Source organism: Erithacus rubecula (genome assembly GCF_903797595.1).
Source record: "Erithacus rubecula genome assembly, chromosome: 12".
NCBI classification, from domain to species: domain Eukaryota; kingdom Metazoa; phylum Chordata; class Aves; order Passeriformes; family Muscicapidae; genus Erithacus; species Erithacus rubecula.
The window spans coordinates 19,331,378-19,345,310 of NC_136664.1; the positions used below are offsets into that span (position 1 = coordinate 19,331,378).

General features: G+C 42.4%; 1 protein-coding gene across 1 annotated transcript; it reads left to right on the plus strand.

The window, feature by feature from the left end:
• The first annotated feature begins 1,007 nt into the window (after nucleotides 1–1,007).
• CES2 (carboxylesterase 2) lies at nucleotides 1,008–10,536 on the plus strand. The gene is made up of 13 exons (XM_079316220.1): nucleotides 1,008–1,180; nucleotides 1,668–1,872; nucleotides 2,220–2,358; nucleotides 2,622–2,755; nucleotides 3,241–3,394; nucleotides 3,639–3,740; nucleotides 4,476–4,574; nucleotides 5,049–5,189; nucleotides 6,370–6,450; nucleotides 7,315–7,462; nucleotides 8,063–8,212; nucleotides 9,987–10,059; nucleotides 10,208–10,536. The coding sequence occupies exons 1-13, from the start codon at nucleotides 1,105–1,107 to the stop codon at nucleotides 10,392–10,394; spliced, it is 1,689 nt and encodes a 562-aa protein (XP_079172346.1). The 5' UTR covers nucleotides 1,008–1,104; the 3' UTR covers nucleotides 10,395–10,536.
• Nucleotides 10,537–13,933: the final 3,397 nt, after the last annotated feature.

Genomic DNA, 13,933 nt, shown 5'->3' on the forward strand with positions numbered 1-13,933 from the left:
AAGGCAAGAACGAACTATTTGATTTGTTTTTTTTCTTTTTTTTATTGTTAGTTTGCAGGTTTGTAATCTAGATGTTTCAGATAATCGCTGGTGTCGGGGAGAGGGGAGGTGTCGGGGTTCCGTGGCTGGGTTCGTGCGGTGTTCTGCTGGGTTTCTGCAGGTGTCGGGGTTCCGTGGCTGGGTTCGTGCGGTGTTCTGCTGGGTTTCTGCTGGTGTCGGGGTTCCGTGGCTGGGTTCGCGCGGTGTTCTGCTGGGTTTCTGCAGGTGTCGGGGAGAGGGGAGGTGTCGGGGTTCCGTGGCTGGGTTCGTGCGGTGTTCTGCTGGGGTTTCTGCTGGTGTCAGGGTTCCGTGGCTGGGTTCGCGCGGTGTTCTGCTGAGGTTTCTGCAGGTGTCGGGGTTCCGTGGCTGGGTTCGCGCGGTGTTCTGCTGAGGTTTCTGCAGGTGTCGGGGTTCCGTGGCTGGGTTCGCGCGGTGTTCTGCTGAGGTTTCTGCAGGTGTCGGGGTTCCGTGGCTGGGTTCGTGCGGTGTTCTGCTGAGGTTTCTGCAGGTGTCGGGGTTCCGTGGCTGGGTTCGCGCGGTGTTCTGCTGGGTTTCCGCTGGTGTCGGGGTTCCGTGGCTGGGTTCGTGCGGTGTTCTGCTGGGTTTCTGCAGGTGTCGGGGTTCCGTGGCTGGGTTCGCGCGGTGTTCTGCTGGGTTTCCGCTGGTGTCAGGGTTCCGTGGCTGGGTTCGCGCGGTGTTCTGCTGGGTTTCCGCTGGTGTCGGGGTTCCGTGGCTGGGTTCGCGGGGTGTTCTGCTGGGTTTCCGCTGGTGTCGGGGTTCCGTGGCTGTGTTCGCGCGGTGTTCTGCTGGGTTTCCGCTGTTCTCAGGTTTCGGGGCTGTGGCGGTGAGTGAGCCCCGCGCTCCGCTCGGCCGTGCCCGCTCGCTCTGCCAGCGGTGCCTGACCTGCCGCTGACGCCCCGGGCGGGGCTGGGCCGTTCCCAGCGCCGGGTCACTCGGGGTGCTTCGGGCTCGCTCCGTGCACCCGGTGCCCCGGCTGGGACCTTTGTCCCCGTTCCTTCCGCTTAAAACAGCAGAGAATCGCCGAGAGCCCGGCGGGGTGTGAAGATGTCTCCGCTGAGCCCCATCGCGCTGCTTTGCGCCTTGCTCTGCCAAGCCGCGTTCCTGGTGAGCGGCACACAAGGTGAGCCCCGCGATCTCTTGTTGCTGCTCCCCGGGGAAGCCACTGCACCGACGAGTTCCGATGGTTTTTTTAAAGGCAGTAAATCTCTTACGCTTTGGTTATCAATCTGCAAAAATGCCTTCATGAGTGGTTTTGGAACATGAAAATGTTTTTGAGATGATTTAATGAAAAGAAAGCTGTCTTTTTTGAAAAGGAAGAAAGCAGCAACATTTTCGAATTCTCTAAACATAAAGCAATTTAAGATCTTGTTGAATGATACATTTAGGAAATTTCAATGGTTCTGGTATTTGCTCGGTGACTAAACCCTGCCTTACCTAGCTCCAGGTGTCTGTGACTGTGCCAAAGCAAAATGAAAACTGAACAAAATTGAAAGGAATAAGCTGAAATGTCCTAAATTAAATAGTCAGTTAAAAGTACTTAATAGAAAAGTTCTGTGTGATAATTATGGAGTCTAATTTCTTTTATTTTTACCTTTTGTCTTGCTTAGGACAGAGTGGTGCTGAGCCAGAGGTGACTATTTCACTTGGACGGCTCAAAGGAACACAGATAAATGTGAAGGGCACAGACAAGCTTGTGAATGTTTTTCTTGGAATTCCTTTTGCAAAAGCCCCTCTTGGACCTTTGAGGTTTTCACCACCTGAACCACCTGAAACCTGGACTGGTGTGAGAGATGCAACTTCTCACCCACCACTGTGAGAGCTGTTCGTTTGTAGATAGAACCTGCCCGTGCTGGTCAGAGCTGTGATTATCGGGGTGCAGAAAACTGGTTTTGCTGAGGAGTTTATATCTGGTAGTGGATACACTGCCTGTACTGGAGTGTTTCTAGTACAGGTGTGGAGATGTGCTTTTACAGGCTGCACCTCTCAAAAATTCAAGCAGCCTGTAGGGATTCAATTCAACCAGGGGCAAAAGAAGTGTGTTTTCTCTACCATTGATGCTATTGCAGATTTAGTACTAATAATTGTGCTGCTTTTTTTTTTTTCCTTGCTTCTTGTTTTTTGCTTTTTTTTGTTTTGTTTTGTTTTGTTTTTTTGTGAAGCTGTCCTCAAGATCTGTCCATGTTGAAAACAGCTGAAAAAAACTTTAAAGAAAAACACATTGCATTCCAAACTTCTGAGGACTGTTTGTATCTGAGTGTCTACAGCCCTGCTGGCTCAAGCAAGAAAGATAAGTTACCTGTATGTAAACCATTGAACAAACTTGTGTTTTATAAAGCTTGCAAGTAATGACTGTTCCTAAGAGACTTAATTGCTTTTGAAAATGTGATGCTGCACAAGCAGAAATAACATTACCATTAAAATTCAAAGTCCACCCATCTGAAACTCAGCAGCCATCATGCTTCAGTGATTTGGTGTTCCTAATTCTGTGATGTTGTTTTCCTTTTTCAAGTGAAATCTGCAAACCAGTGCATAAAGGTGTGTCTCACCCTTTTGTTTCCAAGGTAATGGTGTGGATCCATGGAGGCAATTTTATATTTGGTGGTACTGCTCGGTATGATGGCTCTGCACTGTCAGCCTACGAGAATGTTGTGGTGGTAATAATTCAGTACAGACTGGGACTCCTTGGATACTTCAAGTAAGAACACCTATTTCACTTTTTACAAAGTACTTCTGTCATGTTTAAAGCATGGGTAGTTCTGTTTGCTAAATCTCTTGAACTTCTATATCAGTTTCCCACTGTTTCAGTGGTTTACATAATTCACTGACACCAGGATTTCAGAACACCGAGAAATGTCTGTACATTGCATGTGCATGGTTATGTGATTGCAGCCTGCTATCACAAATAGATATGCCCAGATAATAGCTGGGTTTATCTGGTGCTGGACAGGATGTTTGTTCTGGCCTTTGCTTCCATCCTTTGCTGTGTAAAGCAAAAACTCAAGGTAGGGTAAAGGCCAGGGATGCAGCTGTGCAGAGGTGAGGAGAGAGTGGAGGGGAGCCAGGGGTCAAGTTGTGACCATGAGGGGCTGTGGGTCACTTTGCACAAGACACAGATTGCTGAGATTGCCTTTGCTGTGCTACTGTCACTGTTCCTGAGTGGATCTGCTGCTTCCCTTTCAGTACTGGTGACGAGCACGCCCGGGGGAACTGGGCGTACTTGGATCAAGTCGCAGCTCTTCGGTGGGTCCAAGGAAATATTGAGCACTTTGGTGGAGACCCAGCATCTGTCACTCTCTTTGGGGTATCTGCAGGATCTTGCTCTGTTTTTGCACATGTAGGTATATAGTAGATAAAACTAAAAATCTTCAAAAGCCCAATTAATGTAACATTTTATGCTTAATCTGATTTTTGACAGTAAGTTTAACAGCACATTGGTCAAAATCTGGAGATTTAGCAAATAAAGATATGAAATTCCCAACTGAATCCAGGAGTTGACTAGACTATAACTAGCATAAAAGTATGTGGTAAGGATGTTAATATAGAATAAATACTTTTTTTTGTTCTTCCCTCCTTGGCAGGTATTATCTCCTTTATCTAAGGGTCTCTTTCATAAAGCAATATCAGAGAGTGGAATTATAATCCCTCCTGGTAAAGATTTTCATCTTTCAACAGATCTTGAGGTAAGCTCATTTTTTGCATTTTAAAGTCTTTATAGCCTAAAATAGGATACTTCTATGTGATAATTTGTTTAAAAGAGAAAAGGGGGAAATCTCATTGAATACTGTGCAACAAAGTTGATCCAATTTATTGTTGCATCACACCTGTTTAATTGTGGTCTGTTTGGTGTTAGATTGTACAGCTGGATGATTATAACAGCTGTGAGCTGACAAAGGTATTTTCAGTCACACACATGCCAAGCTAGGCAAATGTCCATTTTCATACCTTCTGTACTGTATACAGTAACTGTGGCATTTATTATGGAAAGTTTAACAAGAATTCAGAAGAATTCCATTTTTCATTGACCTACAGTCTTTTAGGAAGGGCCTTTATGTGAAGTAAATTAATTAAATAAATTTTAAAAAATTAAAATAAAATCACTTCCTTTTAATATCTTTTCCTGTAGTGGCAGATAGTAAAAATGTAAATGTTTCTGAATTTTCTTTCCTAATTTGGTTTATGCTACAAGCTTGTATTATCTCTACAGCAAAATTTGAAAAATAGTGAATGGAAATATAGCAAGAAAGAGAGGTACACCAGAATGATTTCACTTTGTGATCGAACTGTAGCATTTCTACAGTAAAATAAACCACTCAAAGATCTATCAAGCTCACCTAAACCTGCCACTAAAACAAGCTATTAACAGCAGTGTGTATCATGGCTTTACAACAGTGCTTATCTTTGTTGATAATTTTCAGAAAATTGCCAGTATCTTCAAGTGTGAGGCGAGCAGTTCCCTCTCTCTGCTGAACTGCATGAGGAAGCAGGAAGCAGAGCACATAATCCATAAAAGCAAGGTAGGTGAGACTTCATGGCAACAGAACTTTTTAATGGCTCACTTGCAAAACTTTAGCTCAGCATCTGATCAGAGTTCATTGGCGGTCCATTCCAAAGTTGATTTTTCTTATCTTTTGCCAAAATACTCCTTAAATGTGGAAATCATTTCAGACGTAATTTCTTCCTGGAAATACTGACAGTGTCACAGCACCTGTGAAGTTGTGAGCAATGTTTGAGCATCCCTATGTTTTAATGTCAGAACAGCACAGGATCAGGAACCCATTACATTCCACTATGCCTTGACCCAGCCAGGCCTGCATTTTATACTCCTGTGCCAAACTAAAGTTATGTTACAGTGGCTGTAGACCCTTGAATTTCTTAAAGCCCTTTTTTGCACTTAGGACATTTAATGTGGACATCTTACATGATTTGAAAGAAAAAATGGAAATACTATTAACAACTAATTTGATTTCTTTTTTTCTCTCTTCCTTCAGGACATCTCATTTCTACCCTTAGTTTTGGATGGAGTGTTTCTTAATAAGCCACCTGAAGAGATATTGGCTGCAAAAGAATTCAATGCAGTCCCATACATTATAGGAGTCACCAACAATGAATTTGGCTGGAATATTAGATCAGTAATTTAATGTCTATTCTTTATTTAAATGTGTTTTTAACGTTGGTGTTAAGTTATAGGACAAGTCTTTGCATTGTTGGAAATATAAACAAGGTAAACAAGGTAAACATCATGGCTCTGCAGTGATCCAGAAGCACTGGGTCACAAGAGGGTGAGAGAAGCTTCATCCTGCCAGTTAAACTACTCAGGCACATCAGCTGGAACATAATTTTGTACAGTGTTTTCTTATCCTAAAATTTTAATCCCTCATCCAGGCAGTGAGAGGAAAAAGAATGCAACAATCAAGGACTTATTACTGAAAGACAATAAAGCAAATCCTTTCCCCCACAAAGCTCAGTAGTCAGGGTTTGTACATAGTGTGCTTAAAAATGTGCTACTGACCACCTAGACCAGTTTCCCCTGGGTGTCATTACCAGCCTGCAGAAAGAGCTGTCATTTGAAAATCTCATCTGGGGCAGAGTGAGGGGACAATGCAGGTGTCCAGCCCTTTCCCTTGGGAACTCGATGGGTAACTCCAAAACATGAGCAAATGCTCTCAGTGCACAAAAACTGCAGGAGACAGATTTGTGTCCTCTCTCTTTCTTGTCCCTTTCTTTTATTCCTAAATATTCCAGTTCCTTTCTGTAGTACAAAGCATTTGTTCTGAATCTAGGGAACAACTGTCACTGGGAGCATGCTCGTTCTATGTCCCAGAAGGGCAATGCAAAGGGAAATCTTTTCAATTTATTTTGCAGACAGAAGAGTTATTTTATGTAATGCTGTAAAAGAGGAGGAACACTGCATTATCTTTATTTCAAAGGGCTGAAACAATTGGACTAGAGACAGACTGCCAGTGACTTTTTAGATTTCCCCCAACAGAATGAAAATAAGCCTGTGAGACAGAAGCAGCTTTTTGCTTCAACTCTGCCCTCATGTTTTCTAGTCTTACAAGTTTCTTAATGTTGATTTAAGAATGAACTGTGTACTAGGAATGGCTTAAGTAGAAACCAAGGCAACATTTACTGCAGTAAAAACAAGCTTTTCAAGACAGCTGCTGCATTGTGTTGCACTTTTGAATATGATATGATACTTCAGAAGTGAACACCTGTAGTAAGAATTAATGGAATAATATGGTTCCATTGTTTAAAATAATAGAGACATTGAAAGGAACTAATAATGTTGTTTTTTTTTTCTCTGTACAGACATCAAAAATGAGAAGTTTGAGGGAAATAGGAGATAGAAAATCAATTGCCTCAACTGTAGAGGTTTTTCTACCAATGATTGTAAGTACTGCTGCACTAATCTAATTTGAGAAGTGAATTTTCTTTTTCATTTAGATAACAGATTTGAGTCTCACTGCTTGAGTCATAGTGTTATTGAGGACTGAGGTTATGCTTTGGGGAGAGTCCCAGCAAAGTTGACAGGACCAGGGCATTACATAGAAATAGGATTGAGTGAGACCTGGGATTTGGGAAAAAACCTTTTTCACTCTAGACCTCAACCAATACTTTTATCTTACATATTTGTGGGATTACTAATAGTAATAGGGTAATAAGTAATTACTAATACTAATAGGATAATAGCATCCCTAATGTTAAGGTATCTCATGGCTAATCTCCTGCTTAGGGAGTTTCAAGGTGTATTTTTCAGTGTGTTTAAAAGCTACATTAAATGCAGCTTTTAAAGTAGATATTTTGCACTCCTAATTTTGAGGTGTATCTTCCAAGCAGCAAATTCTAACCCAGAAAACTTACACTGTAGGATCTCCACTGTGTTTGGAGATCCCATTGGTCTTGTCCTCTTGTCTAATGGTCCATAAATCTTTCAAGGACTGAGAATTTACTCACATGATTCCCATCTCTCTTCTCCTGAAGAAAACAGAAGCCAAAGATACTGTCAGGAGAAATTGCTGGATCTACACTTATTCCTGTAGAGTTCTAACCCACATAAATCCGGTGCAAATTTGACCTGAGGTAGTTGGTTTGTTTGGTATTTTTTGCCCACAAAAGCATGAATAGGTTTTGATACCCATCAACATGGGTGCTGTCCTGGACATTTGTGCCTTTGCAGAATCTCAGAAGTTTAAAAAATGGCAATTTTAGCTGCTAATTCAGACAGTGATTGTTTGTTTGTTTCTTATCTCATAGGATGTACCCTCAGATTTTCTGCCCATGATCTTAGATGAGTATCTGGGAGACACAGAGGACCCTGCAGAGCTCCGGGACAGATTCCTGGACCTGCTGGGGGACATGACAATAGTCATGCCAGCTGTTAAAGCACTGAACTATCATAGGGGTAAGCTGATCAACAGCAGTGGGACACTCAAGCCTCCTACTGCAGGCTGCATCAAATGATGCCCATACAAATCCTGTCATATGTAGGCAGCCCTTCTTGAGATGCCCCCTGGGCACGTGAGGAATGATACAGGTCTGCAGGGCTGTGCATAGTCCCTTACCTCTGTATAAGTGTCTTGCACTGTGCTCATAATCACAGTATATTGAGAGCAGAGCATGGTAACACAGGTAAATGTTTGCTAACTGAAGTATGCAAGCTTTAAAGTTAAAACACATCAAAGCAACCTTTGTCCTTTGGCCCATGGCTACTTGGGACATCAGCTCTGTGATCTGTAAATTTTTGGGTGTTTAGGTGTAGGCAAGCCATGGCAAGATACTCAAAAGTGGAAATAATTTGATAATTTGCTTTCTGTAAGTTTCCTTAGGGTGGATCTTCCAGTTTTACTTTCTTGTATGCAAGTGCTGAGTTCTTCATTTGAACATAACAATTATGCTAGAGATGTGCCCAGTGTAAAGCTTTGTTTAAAGTAGTAGTTTAGACAGCTGATGACAGCTGTAGTTTATGTATCTCTTCTGTAACTCTAAATGTTATGTCTTGCAGAGTCTGGAGCTCCCACCTACTTCTTTGAATACCAGCACCGGGCAAGTGCATTCAGAGATAGCAAACCAGACTATGTGAAGGCTGACCATGGGGATGAAGTTGGTTTTGTCTTTGGGGGACCATTTCTGGCCGGGGACATCCAGCTCCGCAGTAAGGAACAGACACCACTCACTCATGAATTGGTCCTGTAACCCTGGCATTTTTCTATTCAGTGTTCTATTCATTTTCATCATATCAAAGTGCATATATTGGCAGTGAGACCAAGCCATAAGCTTTTCTCCTGGCATAACTGGTCTTATGCATTTAACCATCTTCTCCATCTTCTCTCCTTTATAGTTTGTTTGTTCTGAAGCACAGTAAGTTGCACATCTTGTCAGCAATTCAGAAAATAAGGTATTTGCTAGAAAAGTCACTGTCATTATCCTAGCACTGTGCATGAATTTGACAAATAGCTTTGGCTGAAAATGAAATTGAAGGAAAGGTCAGTTAAACTTTCAGAGTGTTTGGGAAGCAGGAAATCAAGGATCTCTTCTTTTCCTGAGGAGTTTAGGCCAGTGTCTCCTCCTTTCCAGGAAATCCCACAGGCTGTCGGGCTCCACAGAATGGGGAACTTGGTCTCTTTTGCAGGAAGTGATTCCAGCTGTGTTCAGAGCAAGTTGTGGAGTTCCAGTGTTTCATTTTTTGTATGAAGATCTCATGGTTAGGTCTGTTGTGCCTCACATTTTAATCTATACTTGAGCATTTATTCAAATGGAACCAGTCCACTGAGAGAGGATTAAGGGTGTACTCCCAAAATTTGCATGGCATTCTGGAAGTTCCTTCTGGCAGAATCCCACGTGTTACATTCCAAATGAATCTGCCAAACAGTTAAGAAACATGATGCCACTTCCCAAGGAACATTATGAATCCAGCAATAGCCTTTAATTACATTTGCCTAAGACAGTAATACTCAGCATGGAGTACTTTCTTTCCCATGATTAGGAGCAGTTCTTATTTTGACAGCAACACAAAAATTCTGCTTATTTTAAGAGAATTTGCAATTTTTGTCTTGCTTTTATTTTTATCATTTGCACAGTAGTTCATAGTCTGGTCAAATCTTAGTGAAAGTATTTCCTTTTACTCCTTTGAACTTTGGAGCAATCCAGCTATGTTGTAAAATCCTTTGTTAATCTGTTACCAGAGCCTTTGTCTTGTGCATATATATGTATATATGTATATATGTATATGTATATGTATATGTATATGTATATGTATATGTATATGTATATGTATATGTATATATATACATATTTACTTTGCTTACCTTGTCACTAGAAAACACTGAGCAGTTCTTTTCCTCTTTGCCTGAATTTACGAAGGGCTTCAAGATACCAAACATTTTTCTTAGTGTATTGAGATGCATTTATAATTAAAAACACACATGAACTGGAATAATTCTGACCTAGTGACTTTATGTGTAACTATATTTAAAGAAATACTTTTGAAGTGCTGAGAAATGGAGTGGCACCATCCTGTGTGACAATGAAGAAATCTTTGCCTATGCTCTGAATAATAGGGAGAATTTCAGTCCCACAAAACTAGAATGGGATCCAGGAAAGGGATCCAGCCATGTGGATTCCTAGAGTTTTACTGGGATGCAGGACACATGGGAGTTTTTTGGTTCTGCTTCAGTTTCCTGGAAGGTTACAGGCAAATCACTTTATTTTCGTGTTCCTGAATTCCCTGATTTTTACAGTGGGGTAATTATGCTGAAATCATTAATGAGGAGTGCTGAAATCCATGATGCTTGCTGTATTTGCTGGTGATGTGTCTCTCTTGCAATTGCCAAATTTTTACACCATATTGACATGGAAATGCTGCTGCTGGAGTAGTAATGTCTTGATTTCTGTCACACAGAGTAACTGTTCTGTGTGTTGTCTTTCAGGTGAAGTTACAGAGGAAGAGAAGAACCTCAGCAGAACTCTAATGAAGTACTGGGCTAACTTTGCTCGAAATGGGTAAGAATCACAAGATTCATGACAAATATTGCTGCTTTGCACAGGGTCCATGGGGAATTGGCTGGTTTATTGATTCAGTCTTAACTTGTGTATTTGAATTCCCCTGTGACTGGAAGGGCACTCACTTTTTCTTTCCTATTGCTTACAGAAATCCTAATGGAGAGGGTCTGGTTGAATGGCCATCTTACAACCTAAATGAAGAATACTTGCAGATAAATCTACAGCAAAAGAAAGACAGAAAGTTGAAAGAAAAGAAAGTAGAATTCTGGAAAAAAGTGATCCTTGAAAAGACAAATAAGAAAAGCACACAAAACAAATTTAAATTTGAGCTATAGTTTACAGTCTAAACATGCACATAATATGCAAATTATTAGGATATTTTAAAAAATTACCTGAAGTATATTTGAGGATAAAAAATACATTTCCCTTCTTTTCACCTTTTCTTCCCAGTTGTCATACTTGCAATTATTGTAGTAAGTCCAGCTGATCCTCACTTGTTACATACAGCTACCAGATTTCCCCAATGCTCAGGTTTTTCTGTCATTTCCCCATGCCTGAAGACAGAATGTACCAGCAATGTTAATAAAGTGAAATCAGTGCAGACCCAATTTGTGGGTAAGACACTCTTGCTGCCAAGTTTGTCAGAAGTTTTGGTGTGGTGTAGATACAGAAATGTCCTCTGTGGAAAGATGAAATACAGAATGTTCTGCTTTGTCAGTTGGTTTTACAACTGAGACAGGAGAGTTCTGACTTAGTCTGTAACATTAGTCATGGAATTAAGATTTTCCCAAAGGTTAGAAAAGAGAAAATTTCTGCAGTACCCCCAGTTCTCTGCTTTTAAATTTAGTTGTAATTTCCCTACAAGGATTAACATTTCTGTCTTTTTCCCAGTGTTTCTCTCTGTGCTCCAAGCTGCCTCCTGTGCCAGCAGTCAGTGCCTCTGTCCCTGTTTGCACTGGCTCACAGCCTCACTGCCAGCACTGGGTCTGTGCCAGGGCCACTCCAGGGCCCTCACTGGCTGATTGCTGCTTGGGCTGGCTCTTGATGGCAGAGTTGTCAATCACTTCTCTGCCAGGTCTTTGTCTCCTGTACCTGGTTCCTAGGCAGCTCCAGCTGTCCCAGCCACATTCCTGGTCACACTGGAGCCTCACAGCAGTGATGCAGCTCCACAGATCCTACAGGGCAATGAACATCAGTTCCTCCTCCCTTCAGCTCCCCTCTATATCTCTGGAATTTTCAGTTGTCCATGGCTAATAATGTCCTACAGCAATTAGCTACCCATCCCTTCTTTCCAAATTACTTTAGTGGAAGAAGTAGGCTGGGATTTTCTACACATTCTTGCCCAAGTTCTGTTGCCAGGCAGGACTCAGGAGCAGGGTGAGACTGTTTTACCACTGCAGTTTTGGTAAGTAAAACTTCCTCCTAAGCATCTGTCCTTGCTTTTTTGTTTTAGCTCCTTTGTTGTGAGGGGAATATGGTTTTAAAATAGTCTTGCTAAATCTTCATTGCACAAACTCTTAAGCTGCTGTGTCATCTCCTTTAAAAGGAGATAAACAAGCAGTGTTGCATGGGTGTGCACAGAATACAACCAAATCTTGTGTATGCAGAGAAGAGTGGTTGAATTTACTTCCCTGCACAGGCCAGCACCAAAAATAAATCACAGTGGAAAATGTAAGAAGATCTTACTCATTTCTATGTAGAGATAAGCACTGTGATACTCTTATCTTATCCCAGAGCCCTCCTGAGGTGAGATTCACAGTCTGTGAAGCTGTCCAAGCTTCAGAGGCTTTAGCTCTAAGTGTTACATTCTGTAGTTTCATTGAATCCCCAGCAGGGGCTGTGATACTCGTCTATTTTTTTAAGCTATTGAAATCAGGACAGGTTCATTAAAGTGCAAAGAGGCAAAAGTCGTTGTGTGGCAGGGTTCTTTGACCCCTGACTTATGCATTATTCACTGATTGGGAGCAGACTTCAAAATCTCTTTAAATTAATGCCAAACAGGATTCAAGAATTGTACTCACCGAGTATGTAGCACTGTCCTCAGATTCTACAACTCCAGTCTGTGTCATAGGGCAAGACTCCCCACATTTTAAAAGCATATAGGCCATGCTTGCAGATCCACCAAAGTATCTCCAGAAAAGGCTGTAGGGATCTAAAATCCCTTTTTTTTTTTTTTTTTTTTTTTTTTTTTTTTTTTAATCTTACTGTAAGTAAGATGGGGGAGTTTGCAGAAACTAGTTTGCACATGTAATATTTTCAGTATAGCTGCTTCTCTAAGCCTGTGGATGGGATATGGGCTCAGATTTTTTGCAGAGTGGGTACTTGAGAGAGAAGGAGTGAGAACAAAGATTGAAGAGAAAAGCTTGGAAATTAAAATAGTAATGAAGGGGGAAAATAAAAGGAAATTAAATGAGAAAATATGGAGTCTAGTAAAATCAGGAGACAGAAGATAAATTTGTTTTGGAAATAAAGTTTGTGGCAGCAAAAGGAGAGAGCAGCAGGTACAGTACAGGGTATTTGGCTTTGCAGCAAAGGACCCCTCCTGCAGCTTGTGGGTCACAAGTGAGCTGAGGCACAAATGCCCACCAGTGTGGGAGCTGAGCCACAAGGAGGGATTCTTGCAGTTCCACCCTCATGGAAACAGTATTCCCTTGCCAGGAACCAAAGCAGTCCAAGGCAACAGGTGACAGTGAGAGAATTTACAGCAGCCTCCAAGCAGGCAAACAGGAGGGCAAAGTTTACTCCTGTGCAGTGCTTCTGAGGTGTCTCAGAAACCTTCACCACACAGATCCAGGTAAAAGATAACTTATTCTCAGCTCCATCACTGGTTCCCCAGGCCCCTGTGCCATTATTTGCATTAGACAATGCACATATCTATCATTACTGTATGGATTGTATATTCAAGCAGTGCAGACTACTCCCAGACCAGTTTTATTGACCTTTAGTGTACTTCTTGAGAATCAAGGCAAAAGGTGTGCCACAGAACACCTACACAGCCACAGTCCATTGTAATTCTGCACCCAAGTTTTTCACCTCATTGTTTTCTCAGCAGTCCAGATTGACAGAGTTTCCCATCTGCCAGTGCACAGTGGCACTGGCTGTGCCCTCAGCCTCAGGAGCTGCACTGGGGCAGAGTCAGGAGACACCACAAACACAGCAAAGGCTGGAGACATAGCATGCACTGCATGGCATCACCTGCAGTGCCTGGCACCACTCTGCTCTGTGAGCAGCCAGGTTAAAGGTTACTGGGGTTTATCTCCAGGGACTGTAAATCTCACCTGTGCACATACACAGAGGGAGATTAGGAGTAAAGTACAAAAGCAACATTTGGAGTGTAAAGTGCCCAAGCACAGACACCACACTTAGGAGTAACAGGTGCATAATGTGCTAAACTAATTTGAAGACTGGGTCTTATAACCCACTGAGCTATAAAGAGAGGTGTGAGCAGGAATTAATCTGTAGAAATGGAGCACCTCTCCTGTGGAGACAGGCTGAGAGAGCTGGGCTGTTCAACCTGGACAAGAGAAGGCCCTGGGGAAACCTCAGAGCTCCTTGCAGTACCCCAGGGGAGCCAAAACCAGAGTGGCATTAGCCAAAGGCATGTAGCAACAGGACTAGAGGGAATGGCTTCAAACCAGTGAAGGTAGATTTAAATCAGACATCCAGAAGAAATTCCACCCTGTGAGGGTAGGCAGGCCCTGGCACAGGGTGCCCATACAGCTGTGGCTGCCCCTGGATCCCTGGCAGTGCTCAAGGCCAGGCTGGAGAGGGCTTGGAGCAGCCTGGGACACTGGGAGGTGTCTCTGCCATGGCAGAGGTGGGATGAGCAGAGCTTTGAGGTTTCTTCTAACCCAAACCATTCTGTGATCATATC

Excerpts from the sequence above, each read along its gene's own strand:
- CES2 (XM_079316220.1), top strand. The coding sequence starts at position 1,105 with ATGTCTCCGCTGAGCCCCATCGCGCTGCTTTGCGCCTTGCTCTGCCAA. Across the intron at positions 1,181-1,667 it reads CCTGGTGAGCGGCACACAAG|GACAGAGTGGTGCTGAGCCA; the intron begins GTGAGCCCCGCG and ends TGTCTTGCTTAG. Across the intron at positions 2,756-3,240 it reads GGACTCCTTGGATACTTCAA|TACTGGTGACGAGCACGCCC; the intron begins GTAAGAACACCT and ends CTTCCCTTTCAG.